This window comes from Ursus arctos, unplaced genomic scaffold, assembly GCF_023065955.2.
Source record: "Ursus arctos isolate Adak ecotype North America unplaced genomic scaffold, UrsArc2.0 scaffold_20, whole genome shotgun sequence".
Taxonomy (NCBI): Eukaryota; Metazoa; Chordata; class Mammalia; order Carnivora; family Ursidae; genus Ursus; species Ursus arctos.
Window position 1 is genome coordinate 51,626,043 of NW_026622875.1, and position 18,677 is coordinate 51,644,719.

Here is an 18,677-nt window from a genome sequence, read left to right on the forward strand (position 1 = left end):
GAGCACAACGAGGAACGTGGGTACAAGGAGAGCATCCCTTACTTCTCTCCTGGGCTGGGGCGCGGCCAGTCCCTGCGGGGGAGCAGCCGGGCTGCTGGTCTGTTAAGGGAAGTGGCCTACCTCACCAAATCTGAGCTCCAGGGAAATCCCTGGACAGCATTCACCTCGAAGACAAGCAGCTTCCCCGACCTGGGGCCACGGGGCTAAAGTACGCGCTAGTGGGCAGGACCCAAGGCCCCATCCCGTGGACAGAGGCCTGAGCTGACGAGGCACGCACGAGGGATCTCAGGTGTTCATCGCAAGGGCCCGGTAAGGGCTGAAGCAGTGCTATCATGCTGTGGAGCAGGAAAATAATGCCCTAAAAAGGTGAACCCATTTCTGCTAGGTGAGGGAATGGTGTAGCTGGCAGGAGCTTCCGCAGAGCCCGTCCGGCTCACTCCACTCCCACACGAAAGCCACCACACCTTCTGTGAGACCCTACACCGGCGCGTCTGAAAAACCAGCCTCGGTGGCGGGGATCAAATCACAAAGGGCACCTGCCCCCTAGAGCAGCTGGTTTGTTTAGCCTCTGAGTCCTGGGCCAGCCACCTCGTGTGCAGACCGTGTCAGTCACCATCCGCCCTCGGTGACGTGTGTCCCTGGGCCTGTTTCTGACTGCTGGGATGTTCTAACTCATCTGTCCACTCCTGTCCTCTCCATCTTCCATTTCATGTCCTCACCTTCAAAACAGGTAACAGCAGCTGCCTGCCTCCCTCACAAGTTGATTCTAGATTTAAATGAGATAACATGTACAAATACACAGTTTGGGAACATTGAGATTCATCATCTGAGCCTCAGCAATGGACTCCAAACCTGATCCAACTTGACTCAGGTTAGCTTGACACTGCACTGAAAATAGTGTGCAACTAGTCAGAAATTTCTCAAAACTCTAACTTTAAATAGCCAATTTACATAAGGGATACAAGCCCTCAAGGAAAACTCCGTAAACTCCAAATCTGAGGGAGGCTGTCAATTGAAACTACTGTGAACAAGCCTGCTAAATAAATCAAGGAACAGCCCACCTCTCTTATAACGTTTCAAACGGTTTTAAAAGCTTCCAGCTTGAAAGCCAATAAGCGGAAGTAAAGAGCGACTGGAGCAAATCTTCGTGCAAACAAAAATCGGAGGCCAACTGGCAGCTACTTCTACAGCTGGCCAGACCTCAGTCACAGGAAGCTTTTACTCTTCCCACGTGTAGAGACACCTATGGCTTTGCCCACATGTGGACAAAGCCCAGAGAGCTGAGAAAAGAGAGAATGAACAGGAAAGGCAAACTGAGGCCTTCCTGAATTCGTTCAAACAAGGGGTGACTGGGATAGAGAAAAATGTAGGGGGCCACAGAGTCACAACAGTGCGTTAGAAAGTGGAGGACTGGGGCAGCTGGCTGGCTCAGTCAGTTAAGCATCTGTCTTTGGCTCAGGTCATGGGTCTCCGGGTCCTGGGATCGAGCCCCTGTGGAGCCCCGCATTGGGCTCCCTGCTCAGTGGGGAGTCTGCTTCTCCCTCTCCCAATGCCTCCCCCCCAGCTTGTGCTCTCTCTCTCAAATAAATAAAATCTTTAAAAAAAAAAAGAAGAAGAAGAAGAAGAAGGTGGAGGATTAGTGTGAAAAGTGCTAACCTGCTCTGCTCCCCAGCCACTGAGGACTTTAACCACGTTGTCATATTTTAAGACGCGGGTTGAAACGTAACTATTTTAATCAGGAAATGTGTTACCGATGAAACATGGAAAGGCCATGACTAAACCGCTGAGACTCAAGTGCAGAGCTGCTGTCTGGAGCCCGGAGCCGTGCTGTCTCCGCTTGGAGCATGACCGTCTGACTCAGCAGGTGAGGGTGGCTCTTTGGGCCAAGCCGCTGTTCTGGTCCTCAATCCCTGCGCAGTTTGTGCCTGGGACATGACTAGCCCCCTTTAATTCCTAAACCCACATCAGCTGGTTTTGAAGTAACCGGGACCAAAATGGAGCTCTATCCTCAAGTATTCTGAAAAGCTGTATCTGAGGAAGGTGATGTTGATTCATGGCTTTGTCTTCCGGGTATAAAAATATCTACTGACTTCTTACTCTATAACAAGTGTTTTACTTATTTTCTCTCTAATCAGCACAATCATCTTCAAGGGTAAAATCAATCCCGTTTTAAAGATGAGGAAAAACCGAGGCAGAGCAAGGATAAGTCACGAGTCTAAGGTCACACAGCGGAATTGGTAGTGCCAGGAGAGCCACTGGGGGCCCTCCAAAGCCTGCTCTAGCAAGAGCACGCCCCGCTCAGGCCACAGATTAGAATCTTGTGGGTCATCACACCGCTTTAAACTAAGAAACAAACTGAAAATTATGTAAATGACTCCTTTACTCTGGCTGCTAGGATTCAGCGAGAATATCGATCAATTATAATTAAAACCAGAGATTACTTTTTCCATTCCCTCCCAGCTGAAAATTGTCTTTCAGCTGCTGCTGCTGCGGGTGAGGAAAGGGAGGCGTGCTCAGCACACCGCAGCGGCCGCCCTACTGTCAACACTTTCTGCATTTCCTAAAACTTGACGTTAGCAGCTCTGGCCCTTGGAGGCCCCGACAGACGTCGGCACTTACGTACTCTCATGTCCCCGCTCGTTAATTTCTTCCTGGAGGCTCAGCACACTGGTGAGGTTGATGATCCTCCGCCGAGGGGTACACGCTGCTGTCATTTCCTTTCGGGAATCATCTTCCACCATTTCCACATCAGAGCTTTCCCGAGGCCTCTTTCTGCAATGAAGATAAGAAGCCGGCAGATCATGACTATCCTTGAAAGCTTTTTTAAATCACCCAAATTTTGTGTATTGCATTTTGGAAAAGGGAGCAGCTTCTCGTGCTGGCTCTGCACATCTGGGGCGGGGTCCTTGTGCAGGCGGCAGATTAGCAAGATTGGTCTGTTCTCTGGCACCCCGTGAATCAGAGGACCCGAGCCCCCAGCAGCCAGCCCCTGCGCACAGCAGGCCTCTGGAGTCACTCGCCCGGTGCAGCTGCAGGGCCCTGAGCGTGTGCGCCCACCTCGCCAAGTGTCACCCGTTCAGTCCTCCATCAGACACTGTTACAGCGCCAGCTCCACACGGCTACGCACCAGACAGACAAGGTGCCGGCTCTCACGGCGCTTACTTTCTAGCTGGAGAGTCAGAAAGCCACAGAAAAAAGATCCTTTGAAGCAGCAGAAAATGCTAAGAAGAAAAGTAAACAAGGCAACAGGATGATGGAGGAGTGAGAGGGCCTCTGGCAAGAGGTGACTCGTGAGTGGAGGCCTGAGCGACAAGAAGGCAGTCCTCCTAGGCCCTCAGCACAGGGAGGGAGAACAAAGCAGGGGAGCTCAGGCAGTGCAGGCCAGCCACACAACAGTGTGGCCAAGGACCCTGCAGGAGAGGGAAAGTGGGGGCTCAAGCGGGGGGCAGGGTGGTGCACCCAAATGCAAGGGGAAGCGTTGATTTTCAGCTGAGGAGTGATACAATCTCATTTCTGGTTTCAGATATTTCTTTCAACTGCTGTGTGGTAAAGAGCTGGTGGTGTTACTTCCCCCAGTGACAAAGAGACACGTAACCCTGCCCTGCAGGGCTGCTAAGAGCACAACACGAGATAGTGCAGGTAAAGTATCCAACACACACTGGGTTCCCCACAGGTGGCAGCACCCCTGATTATTCCCTGGAGACACCCCAACACGTTGTCTTGCTAGACTGACTTGGCAACAAGCAAACTGGAATCAAGTAACTCGTCCAAAACCCAATGGCCGCTTAGCACTGGGGTTCCGGGGCCAGGCAGGTGCGTAGCCCTGGGAGAGCACCTTCCCCCTGAGCCCAGGCGCTGTGCCCGAGCCCGCTGGGGAAGGGGCATCCGCCTGGGCTCAGTGCCGCACCCCTGGGGAGCCTGCGGAGCATGTCCTTCGAAGGCAGGGAAATGACAGCCGCTGCTGCCAACCGCCCTTCTCCCGCTCTCACCTCCAGCCCGTGGGCTTCAGGGCCTTTATAATCTGAACTGAGAAAAATGTGTTTTTCCTGAGAGGAGTGGAAGCAGCCTTGAGTGGGATGAGGGAAAATCCTCTGGATATTTCAGGGTTCTCTCTAGCCTCCTCTGCTATTGAGGCATTATCAAAATCCAGTACTAAAAATAAAAGATAAATCTTACTTTTTTTTCCTGATGTGTGTTTAACTCATGCTTGGAACCATGGACATTTAAAATATCTCAAAGGCCACTGAGTGGGGGGCTCTCAAGCCATAGTCAAAGGCAGAGCACTGTCCCATTGGAGGCAGAGGGCGGGTCAGGCAGAGAGAAGCTGCAGGTGGTTCATGCCAAGTCAAGCCAGAGGCGGTTTCAGGAAAGAACAGCAGAGGCAGGTGCACTCCTCCCAAAGTCCATACCTGGGGTTGCCTGGGCTGGAAGAGGGCCCTCTCTTCTCTGACGTTTCCGAGGTCCCCTCTGTCACATCCACCTCCGTGCCCTGATTTGTGGCAGCCACTTGAGCAGGCTCTGGGAGTTCAAGCATTTCCTCATCTTGCTGCCCAGCCCCACCACTGGAAGCATCAGTCCTGTCTTCTGGGACAATGGCCTGAGGCTGACTGGACAGAGCCTTGCTCATGGGCTGCAGAAAGGCATCGAGCTTCTGTTCCCGTGAATCTGTGCGGACCATCTGGTGGGCATAGACCTTGTCGCCACTTCCAGTAGATGAGGGGGTCACACCCGTTGTGGATTTAACCACCTCCACAGAGGGGCCAGCAAGACCTGGTAGTAAAGTCTATGTTAAAAAAGAAGGTAGTGGGTTAAAAAATTTTTTTTAAATAAATAAGATTCCTAGCCACTGTGATTTTTTAAGCTCAATGGCATTTATGTAATGTATGATTCACTTTATGTTTTTGCTGAACCCTTTCTATATTCTGTCCTATATGTTTCAATAAAATAGAATCTCTCTGGAAAAAAAAAAAAAGGCGGCAGTGGGACAATTCAGAATATGAAATAAATGTCCAGGTCCCAGGGGCACCTGGCTGCCTCAGTTGGTACAGCAGGTGACTCTTGATCTTGGGGTTGTTAAGTTTGAGCCCCAAAGTGGGTGTAGAGATCAGTTAAAAAAATAAAATCTTTAAATAAGAAGAAATAAAAAAAAGAAGTCCAGACCCCAAAGTGGAGCAGCACTGGAGAAAGAAGCTAGAACTAGTATAATCATCGTTACAGAAATACTAATATAGACTCAATTCTGACCAAAACTTGAAGTCTAAAAGATGCACCAGTAAAAATGCAAAAATTCAGAAAAATCCTCACAATTTTAAAATTGGTTTGAAAATGGGGAATACTAGTGTAAAGTGCTCATATTTTTTGCTGCCATAAGAGGATTTCATTTTTTATTGTAGTAAAATATACGCGAAATTTGTCATTTAACCATTTTTAAGTGTACAGCTCTGTGGCATTAAGTATGTCACATCATTGTGCAACCATCACCACTATCTATCTCTAGAACTTTTTCAAAGTTCCAAACTGAAACTTTGTACCCATGAAGCAATAACTCACCATTCTCCCCTCCCTACCAGTTCCTGGCAGCCACTATTTTGTCTGTTTTTAGATATACAGATTTCCTAGCTCTGTCCACTGGAAAGGCCTAAAGCCAATGACCAGCCAGCAGCAATAAGGACCCCCAATCCCAGATTATAGTCTCTAAATACCATCCCCACTAAAATACACCAGAGTTCCTTGGAGAAATGGCCAATTCCAGGGCCTGGGCTGGGCAAGTACAGGGTGAGCCTACAACATCTTCTCTTGCCAGAAACAAGGAAACCATCAAAGACTAATGGAATTGGGTCAAAAGGACAAGAGCACTAGTTTGAAAGGGCTTTTGTTGGTCTAAGATGGGATAATTTCAGGATCTAAAAGAAAAATGACTATCATGAACTAAATTATATTGTTTTGTTAACAGCTATGATAAAATATTAAGAGAAAAAGAAAAAGATGGAGAGGGAGAGGGAAAGAGAAAGAGAGCACAAAGTCATTAAACATCCCTGGAGATCACTAGGACGTCAACTCATTCCTTTGCAAACTGATAATTAAAGGGACAGAACTCAGCATTTACCCTTACTTTCTAGTGTGAACTGTATTTTAGGATAACCAAAAAGTTCTAACAAACGAGGAAAAGTTACTGTATACAGAAGAATTATAATTAATATAGAGAAAATGATAAAATCAGAAAATCATAATCTAGCAATCCTAGTAAAAAAACTGATTCAGGTAATGGTCATCAGTGAATGGTGAAACCATTAAGCTAAATATTCCTGGGAAACTTGACAATGAAGGAAACAGCTAGCACCAGCTGAACCCATGGAGGAGTCTTAGCACCAAAATGACGTAACAAGTCAGTATGCGCCTCCTGCTGGGGCATGACAGACAGTACATGGCATCATCTATCAAGAATTCTCACACAGAAATCTCATTCATAAATCTGAATGTAATCATGCCAGTTTATAGGAATTCCCAGCTTACAGGAAATGTGGAGGATTAGAACAAGTTAAATGACACTAAGAAGAAGCAGTCAGCCAAAGAGAAATGTGCATTATTCTATAGGAAGCCTTTAGAAAAAGCCAGTAAGAACAACAAAAAAGTGTACAGGGACTTTTCTGGTTTCAAAGAGACTTTTTTAAAAGAGATTTAAAAGACAACAACTAAATACAGTGAGTGGAACTTAACTGAATATATATTTGAATGAAGCTACTTAATAAAAGGATCTTTTTTGGACAGTTGGGACATTTGAATATGGACTAGATATTAAATGATATTACTATTAATTTTGTTATGTATAAAAAAAGACAATTGTGATTATATAAGAAAAAAATATTTTAGGGGCGCCTAGGTGGTGCAGTTGTTAAGTGTCTGACTTTGGCTCAGGGCGTGATCCCGGCAACCCGGGATTGAGCCCTACATCGGGCTCCTCCGCTGGGAGCCTGCTTCTTCCTCTCCCACTCCCCCTGCTTCTGTTCCCTCTCTCGCCGGCTATCTCACTCTGTCAAATAAATAAAATCTTAAAAAAAAATTTTTTTAAACACATATAAAATACCAGAGAAAAAAGTAAGTCCCTTAAATGAGCTTTAAAATATTCCTTTCCCTTGGGGCGCCTGGGTGGCATGGTTGGTTAAGTGTCTGACTCTTGGTTTCACCTCAGGTCATGATCTCAGGGTTGTGAGATCAAGCCCCACATCGGGCTCCATGCTCAGTGCAGAGTCTGCTTGAGATTCTCTCTCTCTGCTCCTCCCGTTTGTGCTCTCTCTCTAAAATAAATTTTTTAAAAAATGCTTCACATCACTTGCCATCAGGGAAATACAAATCAAAACCACAATGAGATACCACCTCATACCAGTTAGAATGGCTAAAATTAACAAGACAGGGAACAACAGATGTTGGCGATGATGTGGAGAAAGGGGAACCCTCTTACATTGTTGGTGGGAGTGCAAGTTGGTGCAGCCACTCTGGAAAACAGTACGGGGCTTCCTCAAGAAGTTAAAAATAGAGCTACGTTACGACCCAACAATTGCTCTACTGAGTATTTACCCAAAAGATACAGATGTGGTGAAAAGAAGGGGCACATGCACCCCAATGTTCACAGCAGCAATGTCCATAATAGCCAAACTGTGGAAGGAGCCGAGATGTCCTTCAACAGATGAATGGATAAAGAAGATGTGGTCCATATATACAATGGAATATCACTCAGTCATCAGAAAGGATGAATACCCACCATTTACATCAACATGGATGGAACTGGAGAGTATTGTGTTAAGTGAAATAAAGCAATCAGAGAAACACAATTATCATATGGTTTCACTCACATGTGGAATATAAAGAATAGCACAGAGGACCATAGCGGGAGGGAAAACTGAATGGGAAGAAATCCGAGAGGGAGACAAACCATGAGAGACTGTTGACTCTGGGAACCAAACTGAGGATCGTGGAAAGGGAGGATGGTGGTGAGATGGGGTAACTGGGTGACAGGCATTAAGGAGGGCAGGTTATGTGATGAGCACTGGGTGTTACCCGCAACTAATGAATCACTTGAACATTGCATCAAAAACTAATGATATGTTGGATAATTGAATTTAAATTAAAAAAAAGTAAAAAACAAACAAAAACCACCACTTTTTTCCCTAATCCCAAGTGAGAAAGGGAAAGAGAAAACAAATACGGCAAAATGCTGATGCTTGTTGAAGCTGGGTGACAGGTACGTGGACCGTTTGTGTAGTACGTACTTTCATGTGTACTTAGAGTCAATAATGAGCTAAATAATAAACAGTTAAATAAAGTAGCAAATCTGCTAAAAAGGAAAAACCTCCCTTCATGGACAATGTAAAGCACTTGCAGCACACACAGGCCAATGAAGTGAGTACAGCTGGCCCTTGAACAGAGCAGAGGTGAATGCCATGGGTCCGCTTACATGCAGAATCTTCCCAACACAGTGCTGTGAATGTATTTTCTCTTCCTTGTGATTTTCTTAGTAAGTTTTTTTCCTGCATTACTTTATTGTAAAAGTACAGTGTATAGCACATATACAAAATACGTGTTAGTCGACTATTTATGTTATTGGTAAGACTTCTGATCAACAGTAGGCTAACAGGAGTTAAAGTTTTGCAGAGTCAGATTTTTGACTGTCCAGGGCTCTTAACAGAACTACTTTGCAGATAGTAATTTTAAAGTCCAGAAAAGTGAAACACCTTGTCCAACAGGATGGAGCTGCCACAAACCCCCAGAGCCCCTAGGCTTCCTGATTTCTATACCAAATGGTTTCATTGCAAACCAGGGCTTGTGCTGTAGGCCCCGGGCAGTATCGTGCAAGACACAGCTGGGGAATAGGACAGAAGATATTCTGATGTCCCCAGAGGAGTGGGGACAGCTCTGAGTTTGGATCCCACTACCCACAGCAATGCTCCAAAGCTTGTGCCACTGCACCAACAGAGGCAGGCAGTCTGATCCAGAAACACACTTTCCTTCTGAAGACACATGGGTCAGGACTATGCAGAATTCTATGGGAAATTACAGTGTAAGCTCACTAAATGAATCTGACTTATGCAAAATAAAGACACAGAGGAAGGTGAGAAGTTCCTTCCCCAGTGCAGCCATGGACACACTCCAGGACCTCTGGCAAATCTTTTTTTTTTTTTTAATCTCAGCTAAGACAGAGCAAGGGATAACCACTCTGGCCCAGACAATGTGCTCCTCATTTTCACCTCGTACTTTGAGCCTGTTCTGCTCCCTGCCAGCCAAACCTTTCCCAGGTCCTGCCAATTCCAGATCTTCAACCGTCTGGGAGTGGAGCTACTTCCTCTGCCAGACCCCTCACTGCTTCTCCCAAATAGCTGCGGGCCTCCATGTTGCTATCCTTCCCCCACTGCGACCACAGAATTCTTCATAAAACGCACATCAGATCTCGATTGCCATCACACCAAAGGGTAAACTCCTTAACACGCTGACAGAAAATGTCTACCTGGCAGGACCTCTGCAGCCTCCCCTCTCCATGGCCAGCTCCCCACCAGGCGCACACTCAGGCCTCCCCCTGACTGCACATGACAGCACCTGGGAAAATTGTAAAACTACTGATGCCCCCTCAACCCCTGCCTGAGACTGATTTCTTGGTTTGGAAAAGGCCCAGGCAAAGGTGTTTTCTGTTTCCCAGGTGATCCTGATGGCAGCCAGGGTGAACTCTGGACCTACCACGTGGAACTTTCAGATCCTCGAGCACATGTCCTCCTGTCCCCCCGACCCCTCAGGCCTTTTCCTCACCGCCCCTCAGCCAGAAATACTCTTTCTATGCCTTGTCCCCTTCACCCATCTCACTCTTACCCAGCCCTGGGGTCCCAGCCTCTGAGGCCCTTCCTTCCCTTCCCTGACTGCCCAAGTCTGGGATAGGAGCCTACCCCCACCCCCTCCTGAGTCCCTCCTTTCCTCTCTCTCTCATGGGATGTATTCTCCAGGAGCCCAGGAGCCCGGGAGCCCGGGAGGGCCTCTGCGAAGGCAGGAACCAGCAGCCATGCATCCCCAAGTGGCCAACAGGGGCTCGCCCACAGGAGGGTCCCCGTGCATGTCTGCAGCAGAAGCAGAGGACGAGGGACAGCAACAGATATAAACCAGCTCACGGTGACTGAGCACTCCCTGTGTGTCACCCACTGCCCTGAGAGCCTGACCCACGCACACCAGGCCCACCAGCCCTGTAGCACGTGCATCGTCCCCTCAACCACCGGCACTGCAGGGATTTGTGCACCCCTTACCTCCACAGACTCAAGGCTCACGTGGCACCAGGGCACCAGCAAACCTAAAAGAAGACTGAGGGCTGGTTCAGGGAGAACTTCCTTCTGCCCACCTGCCACATACACCTTCCAGGTGGCATCCGTAGCGACCTGCGTGGACTCACTGCCCACGTCACTGCCTGGGCCCCAGCGGTGGTGGGGCTGCCCCCACGGCATTTGCTTTCACTGCTTTGTGCCCATGCCCTCCCGGCGAGGGGTGTTCTGTGAAGGTTCCTATGGGAAGCATTCACTGGCCTGGGAACTTAAAAGGTTTTCTGCGAAGTAGGAACTTCTCTGCGAAGAAGCCCATTCTCTGCTTGCAGGGCCCGGTGCTTCCATTTATTTTTTTCTTTCTTTTCTTTTTTAGGGGGGAGGAGGAGCAGAGGGAGAGGGAGAGAGAATCTTAAGCAGGCTCCACGCCCAGTGCAGAGCCCGATGCAGGGCTCAATCCCACAATCCTGAGATCATGACCTGAGCTGAAATCCAGAGTCAGATGCTTAACCGAGTCACCCAGGAGCCCCACCCCCTGCTTTTTTTTTTTAGAGAGGGAGATATTTTATTTAGAGGGGGATATTTCCGTTTCTGTGGTTCTGGGGTCTGTTGTGCTCTGAACACACCCTCACCATGTGCTGCCTAGAAACACATCATGTCAGAACTGGGATGAGACACTGGAGATCGTATTATCTACCTATTTATTTTATAGATGGGAAAACAGAGGCCCCGGAGAGCTTGAAGTAGCTTAGAATTATAAGCACTTAGAACCTGGGTAATTATAATAAGGTGGATAGTGCCAGGCCCTGCATCAGACACTTCCACCTACTGTTTGTCCCCACCCTCAGAGGTGAGGATGACCAGTTCAGTCCTCACCGAGGGAGACATGGAGACGTGGGAAGGTTAGTCACATGGTGGCACCCAGGCCCGTCTGACACGAAACGCCCTGCTCCTCCCACTGTCCCACTGCCTCCCAGGATCCCACCCCTCCACTCTGCCCTGTGCATGTGGACTCAGCCTCCTCCTGAACATCCCCAGGAAAGACGAATGCATGAAAGAGGTGTCCTATTCTGTTTCAGACAGCTTGTTTTCCCGAGAAGCCAGTCTAAGGTCTTAAATGGAGAGAGAGTGAGGCCGCAGGCCCCATGACTCCAGGCCCAGGGATAACATAATACTTTCATGGTTATGTTCAGAAAAGGAGATGTTACCAAAGGAAAACTATCTAAGTAATCCTTGGAAAGACAGTCCTAAAGCAACAAGCAAAACTCTGGGCTCTCGTGTCTGACGGGCCACATTTTCAGGTGGTGGGGAAAGCGCCAGAGCCAGAGCTGGACAGCAAGCGCCCTGACCTGGGTGAAGTACATCCTGGAGGAGTTGGAGCCCAGGAGCTTGCTCTCAATGTGCTGCTGCACCCGCTCCAGGATGCTGTCCTCGTGCAGGAAGTGAACTTCATGCTTTGTGGGGTGTACATTGACGTCCACGTTCTGGGGGCTGATGTCTAAGCTGGAGGAAGGAAAGCAAACAATTATGTCGGGTGGTAGAGAACAGGGAAAACAATTCTCACCAGCAGGCTTGGGGGGTTCAAATGACACAGTGGTCAAAACTTTAGGGTCAAGTCTGAGCGACCTGGATTCCGAAGCTGTGTAGCCTGGGGTCAGTGACATTATCTTTCTGTGCCTCAGTCTCCTCATCTGTAAAGCGGATATACTTGTGGTGGGGCTTAAATTCATGCAAAGCACACTGCGTGTACCTGGCACATTTATGATACATCGGCTGTTACCATCACTCCGGAACTAGTAGAATTTCTTATTGTGTGACCTGGGGCAAGTCACTTAACCCGTCTGGATGGGTTTTCTCATCTGTAACCATGAACCTGTTCCCTAGGTAATTTTCAGTATTATGAGGATCAAAATAAGAACACACGTGAGAGAATGTTCTATTACCAAAATGTACTGTAAGAGTCAGTTTCGAGGCCGTGCCAGCTATCACCTGACTGCCTCAGCTCTACAACCATCTTCCACTGCTTACCCCGTGACCACAACGTGAATCTGTGTCAGGAGAGGGCACTGGAGGGACCGTGGAGGAGGAACAGGTTTCTCTGCCAGGTAGGGGACAAGATCCGTCATTCACCTTTGTTTCGGCAGCACGGTGGCTGGCACATGGGAGGCCCTCAGTGAGACTCTGCTGGGTGAGTGAGTAAACGAAGGCAAACTGTGCCCTTCACCTGTGAGAAAGGACAGAACGTCCTTTCGCCAGTGGAGGATGGGATTCGCTCTGCTGGAGCTATGAGCCAGCCCACCTCTTTCAAAGAGGACAGCTGGACAGAATGTATTCCTTGTGAGTCTCTGGTGAGGAGCCCGGTGATGCCTTACCTGAGGTACAGGAATGGGTGTGTGTTTTTGGGCAAATATGCTGCATACACTGTTTCAATGGCTTTTCTTAAGGAAGTTGACTCTACCAGACGATCTAGAAAATAAAAGGAAAGTAACCAGCTCAAAACTATCCTGAAGAGAGAGGTAACAGGTGCACATTCATACCATGCCATGAAATCACTCAGGAAAAACACTTCTGGAGAGACTTCCACAGCAGACCCTAGGAAAGAAAGGCCTCTTTTAATGTGTCACCATCCACCAGCAACTGGCTCTGGGCTTCGGGCTTTCTCCTCTCAGCCAAGTCACAGGAACATGGGAGGGCAATAAGTTCTGCCTCCCTGCTTCCCTTCCCTCAGTCAGCCCGGAAGGACTACCTTTGCCCTTGCCGGGCATGGTGGGCAGCGTGCCGTCAGCTCTCAGACTTTTCACGCTGCACATACACACTGGCTGCCTATCACATATGCCATGGGCTGAGGGACAATAAGCTGGTGACTACATAAACTCCAGTTCGAGGGGGTAAGCACCCCAAGAGATGTGTGTGCTAAGTGGTGGGAGGATGGAGCGACCAACTCTGCCCAGGGGGATTCCAACAGTGGGGTATCCCAACTGAGCAATGAGGGTAAGAAAGAGTTTTCCAGACACTTCAGGCAGTACAAATATTTGATGTATGTATGTAATTTAGGAAATGAGACACGGTTGAAGGGGGTAGAAAACACTAAAAGCTGGGAGAGACATGACAAAAATCAGAGGAAAACCTATTTTCAGAAAACACAGCCCTCCTGTCTCCCCAGATAGGTGACCTCCTGGTGGTCTGTTCTCCTGCGTCGGTGTAGCCAAGGATATGTCCTATGGTTTTATTTCCAATGGGAAGAGAGCCTGTGATCTTATCAATGAGGAGACCATTATTTTCCGAGTGCTCACCACCTCCGTGGGCCCTCAACAAGGGCGCTGTACTTAGTGACACGTGCCCTGAGCATGCAGCCTGAAGCAGGTGTGGGCACCTGACAAGGGGATGGCCAGAGCCCCTCTGCTGCGATTTCAGGACTGGAGACATGCCAAAGGAGTGTTCCTTTTCCCACCACCTTTTCCTCACCGCCGTGACAGCGCACGGCATGGAGGTAACTGGATGATCATAACCTAGAGTCTGACCTCTATGCTACTGGCAACTTGGTTCACTGACCAGACTCGCTAACACTGATGCAGAGCCCATGGGGTAAACAGCTCACCAGCTGCACAGACGGGCTCCGCATACGGAACTTACACTGATTTCTGCGCGTCTATTCTGTAGCCAACACATGTGTCACAAAGCAATATTCTTCATGGTTAGAAAAACAAGTGAAAAACATTTCTGAGCCTTGATTAAAGCCAGATTTATTATAGATCAGGCTTAAGTCCTTCTTAATGGAGTAGGAAAAAAACCCCCACTAATATAATATAGATCAGTTTAACAGACTGTGTCTATAAAATATTGACTCCCTCTTTCCTGTTTATATATGGCCTGGAAAACTGCTGTAAAACATGTATAATCTGGGACACTTCTGGCCGGCTTATCATTATAAACGGAACAGGGGAATATACCATTTTCCATAGCAAGCCAACAAAACTATAAACTAACTACAAATTGCTTTGAACAATAAAGGTAATGGATCTGTATGACAAAAATATAAGTACTGAACGAATGGCAAGATGCGTGACACATTTCTGGCTGGGAAATTAAAAACTGAATCAGATCCATTGTGGCTCTCCTGTCACACTTTCTCAAAACCATACTATGAGCAATTAAGTAAAAAGAAACAGAATGCAAAATAGTATTTACTCAACAAGCAGCAATCATGTAAAACAATACGACTGCAGAGAGAGATAAAGACCAGAGAGGAATCTGACAAAAATCCAAACTCATTTAGTTAATTTCCTCCCTGATTTCTCGTACTGCTCATTATACCATAAATACCTCATTCTTTAAAAAGAAAAATCCCAAGGGGCTTAACATTCCCTTTCTTTACTAATGACACTGCCTACACCCAAGGTACCCCCTCCCTGTGTCCTGCTGTGTGATTCAAACAGCTGACTCTTAATCTAAGGCTAGAACAAGCATCACAGGGGTCTGTGATGCCCCCTCCCAGAGGCAACAACCACACTCTGCCAATAGTCAGCCAGCAATGAGCACACATCAGAGGGCTGAGTAGACTTAGGTAGAAATTATAAATGCTTCCTCATCAAGCCACACTTCGGCCTGAGGGCTTCCTGCGTGTAATCAAACCTGTGGATGCGGAATTTTTCCACCATCCCATAAAATTCCCTGTGGACAGACTTCCCCACATGGTTTTTTTTTTTACTTACGGTTGATGAAGAGTAAGAAGATGCACTTCTTTACCGAGTAATTTGCATTGGATATGTAGCCATTCATTTTGAAGGCTAGGGTTTTATCCTCACACCCAACTTCTATCAGTTCTCTGGTTGAAAAAGAGAAATTTTGAGGGTCTTGAAAATAATGCAAAATTCGAACAGTATAAAGAATCAGTGTTGGAAAAATCAGGGCTTCTTCATAAATTAATTCTCTCAAATAAGGACTCCCAAGACTTGGCTTGTTGAGGCCCTCTGGGCCCACCCATCCACCCATCTGCCCCACCATCCACCCACCTACTCACCCTGTCACTGTTTCCAAGCACTTATGTTCTATGCCAAGCCCTGCTCTGACTGCTGGGACATAATGACAAATCCAAGCTCTGAGACCGTATTTTGCTGAAACTTTTATGTATCTTAGTACCTAAACCCCAAAGATGAAATTCCAAAAGGGCTCATTTCTACTGAATCCCTTACTATGTGAACAGCACCACAACAGACCAGTGTGGTGTCCTCAGGGTTGTGCTTATGGGGAGGTGAAGTTAATGGGTGAAAGGTGGTCTGCACCTAAGCCACACTCGTCTCTGCCCGAGGATCTTCCCAAGTGCGGGTCCCTCTGCCCAGAAAGCTGCTACTGAAAGCTAGTTAATTCCTCCTTATCCCTCATATGTCTGGGCTTCCTCCTTCAAGGAGCTTTCTCTGACTAGCCCTCTCCCTGACCCTGAGAGATTCTCCTGTTGTGCCTTATGTTTTCCCTTTGAGACATCTAGCACAATCACTAACGAATGGTGTGATTATTCCATGTGTCTTTCCAACTGGATTAGAGTCCTCTGAGGGCAAGGAGCATTTCTGCTTTACGCCCTACTAGATTTCTCAGCACCACACCCGGCAAACAGTAGGCATTCGTTAAGTCTTTGCGGAACGTTCGGTGGAAGCTGTCAACTAGTAATGTGCACTCTGAGTCTCTGAGCAGAAAATACAGCTTGCGGTGTTTCTCACACACAATAAACCAGCAAGCCCTTTCTTCTCCAAAATGTCTAAAGAGGCCGGTGTTCTGGAAGCACCCTTTGGGAACAGCTGGTCTGTGTGATTTCTAATCTCTTATAGTCCCTAGGAATTTCATAACGACTAATTCTGAGTCTTTAAATAATAAAGAAGCTCTTACAAGTTTCCTGGTACAATAGTGTTCTCTCTCTGCTCTGGGAACACAGTTTAAGAAACTTACTTCATTAACAATTAGTAAAGAAGAGGGCAATTAAAAGCAAATTGACTGTTCCCTAGTTAGGAACTTGGTTTTGCTCAAAGAAACGAGTAATTTGTCCTCTGAAGTAGAAAACTGGGCTCTGGGACTACTGCTGCTTCTAAGACTTTTGGAAAAGGGGAAACCAGGGGCTGTCTTCTCCATCTGCATGTGCCCCTCATCCAGGCCATGCCTGGCATGTAGAGACCCTTAGCACTTTCCCCTCAGATTATGACATGCGCACTTTGGACTTTGCAAAGTCCTGAGATTTAGCTAGGACTCTGCGATGGAAATGATGGTTTTTGCCTGCACAGGGAGTGCCATGAGGAATCTAACTGGCAAGTTCCCCTCTGAGGCTTTCCCTGACAATGAAGATTTGGTAACGCTTAGAAATCTGCTCGCCACCAGACAGGGAAGTCTTTAAGGACAGGGAATATTTTATTTGTCTTTACATGCTTAACTTTCTGCACAAAGCCTAGGATATGGGAGACAATTAAGAAATGTCGAACAATAATAAGTGAAATCCCAAAATGACAATATGGGAAGTATTAGGAAATGAGGGGGTGCTGGAAAATGAAAGAATTCTTCTATACTGTGACTATTCTGAAGACAGAGACTAGAGAGAACACACTGATTTACAGCCAGAGCATCTGGGAGATTGCATGCACCCAAGAGGTATGGGCTCCCTGAAATCATGACTCCACAAACAAGTCTGAACCATGGAAATAAGCCTGCCTATTTCAATAATGCAAACTCTTAAGGCAGGTGCTACTTTGACAGATTCCAAATTAATGTAAAAATGGTAAACCAAGACGTGGAACGCAGATTTTTCAAAATATGAATTTCTGACATACCGGCTAACAGCATTTCCAAAGATGGAGCGAATATTGTCCACCGTTGTGGCATTAGGCAGTGTCCTAACGTCAGCTACGGTCTCACCTTGCTGATAAACAGAATGGAAAATACAACTTACTGTCTCACAGTTGTGAATAAAACATCCCAATCTTATCTCCTCAGGTGAACTATTAAAAAAAAAAATCCCTTTTTCTAATACATAACCATCCCTTATAATCCCGCCACTTACTTTTTTAACTGAGAAACTAATGCCTGAATTATGTATTGAATACCTGGCAAAGAAAAGACAACAGAACAGTAAGCAGAGTGGCCAAAGGCACAATATAACACAGAACTCCCTATTGGTTAAATAAATCAGTGGGGTGACATGATTTAAACAAAAATAAACACAGTCAAGAATATCTCTATCTATCATATTTTACCCACAGGAAAATAAGCCAGCACAGACTTTATGGAGATATCAATGCTAAATGTGGCAGACTCAAACAAAAAACAGGGTTTTTTGCTTTTACAGGGTTCTGACTAGACTCAAGGATATTTCAATACAATTTCCTCCTTGCTTACAGTTTTACTTTCACAAACCCACTAGGGTCCAGCTTGCATCTCGAGAACCTAGACTTTACAACTCCTGGACTCTTTTATTCTCTCCCAGAGCCCCTCAAGACATCCCCTCCTCACCTGCTTCTTTATCGGCCCCAGGCCCTGTTCCAGCATCTCCCAGTCTTTTCTCAGTTGGCTATTATTTATTTATTACTCCTCCCTCCATGGGCCCCACGAACTGAAGGACTGTGTCTAGCAAAATGCATTCATTCGGCTAACAATTAAGAATTCACCTGACCACACCCAAAACCAAAAGAGCCAACTAGAACTCCTATATTTCCAAGAGGTAATATGCTGACGGTGACTTATACAACTCCAGGGAAAAGCAAAGAAACTTGATGTAGAAGTCTGTTCCACTTTATGAGGAGGAGCAAATGTTTTATTCATTTTGGAGTTTTCAGAAATACTGAAAAATAGTTAACAGATCTCTGCTACGATTCAAGGATGTGCAGGCTTGGAGAGCCCATGCTGGATCCACTGAACCACCAGACAAAATCAGCCTCCAGTGGACATAATGTTATTTTCACCTGCCCCAAACCCTTTCTCCTTCTTCTTTTAACAGGCTCTAGTCTTCCTTTGGGAAACCACCTCTTCCCCATTCCACCTGATAAACCCTTAGACTGCCAATCAAGGAATCTCCCCATAGACAGAGGCACATGACGGGGGGACCCAAGCCATGCCAATCAGATGTGCTCTCCCAGGAAACAGGCCCTTGAGTCGAGTCAGTAAAGAATGAAAACAACTGCACCAGGGCCACTATCTAATCCCCAAAGCCGGCCTGGTTCTCTCTCTCTCCAGGAAGCAGCTGCTGACACTTCTTGCCACTCTTAGCCTTCCAATAAATTTCTTTTGGGCTCAAGTTAGCTGGAGTCCATCTGTTTTGCTTTCCACCAAAAAACCTGCAGAGACCAACTGCTCTCTCCCAGGGAGATGAGAGAAAGCCCAGAACTGGCAACTAAACCTTGACCAGAAACAATC

At 46.9% G+C, this 18,677-nt stretch overlaps 1 protein-coding gene across 7 annotated transcripts in view; it reads right to left on the reverse strand.

Moving 5' to 3' along the window:
- The window catches only part of MLH1 (mutL homolog 1), a 43,054-nt gene that overhangs the window by 13,655 nt on the left and 10,722 nt on the right, over positions 1-18,677 (reverse strand). For all 7 annotated transcript variants that reach the window (XR_008960682.1, XM_057316052.1, XM_048216283.2 and 4 more), the window contains exons 7-13: positions 17,329-17,371; positions 17,099-17,187; positions 15,002-15,114; positions 12,662-12,755; positions 11,639-11,792; positions 4,410-4,783; positions 2,624-2,772 (exon numbers count right to left, since the gene is read on the reverse strand). Coding sequence is in view for 6 of the 7 variants with exons in the window: in XM_026496703.4 (XP_026352488.2) it covers positions 2,624-2,772; positions 4,410-4,783; positions 11,639-11,792; positions 12,662-12,755; positions 15,002-15,114; positions 17,099-17,187; positions 17,329-17,371 (1,016 nt within the window). In the remaining variant the exon portion in view is untranslated. The remainder of the gene's footprint in view (positions 1-2,623; positions 2,773-4,409; positions 4,784-11,638; positions 11,793-12,661; positions 12,756-15,001; positions 15,115-17,098; positions 17,188-17,328; positions 17,372-18,677) is intronic.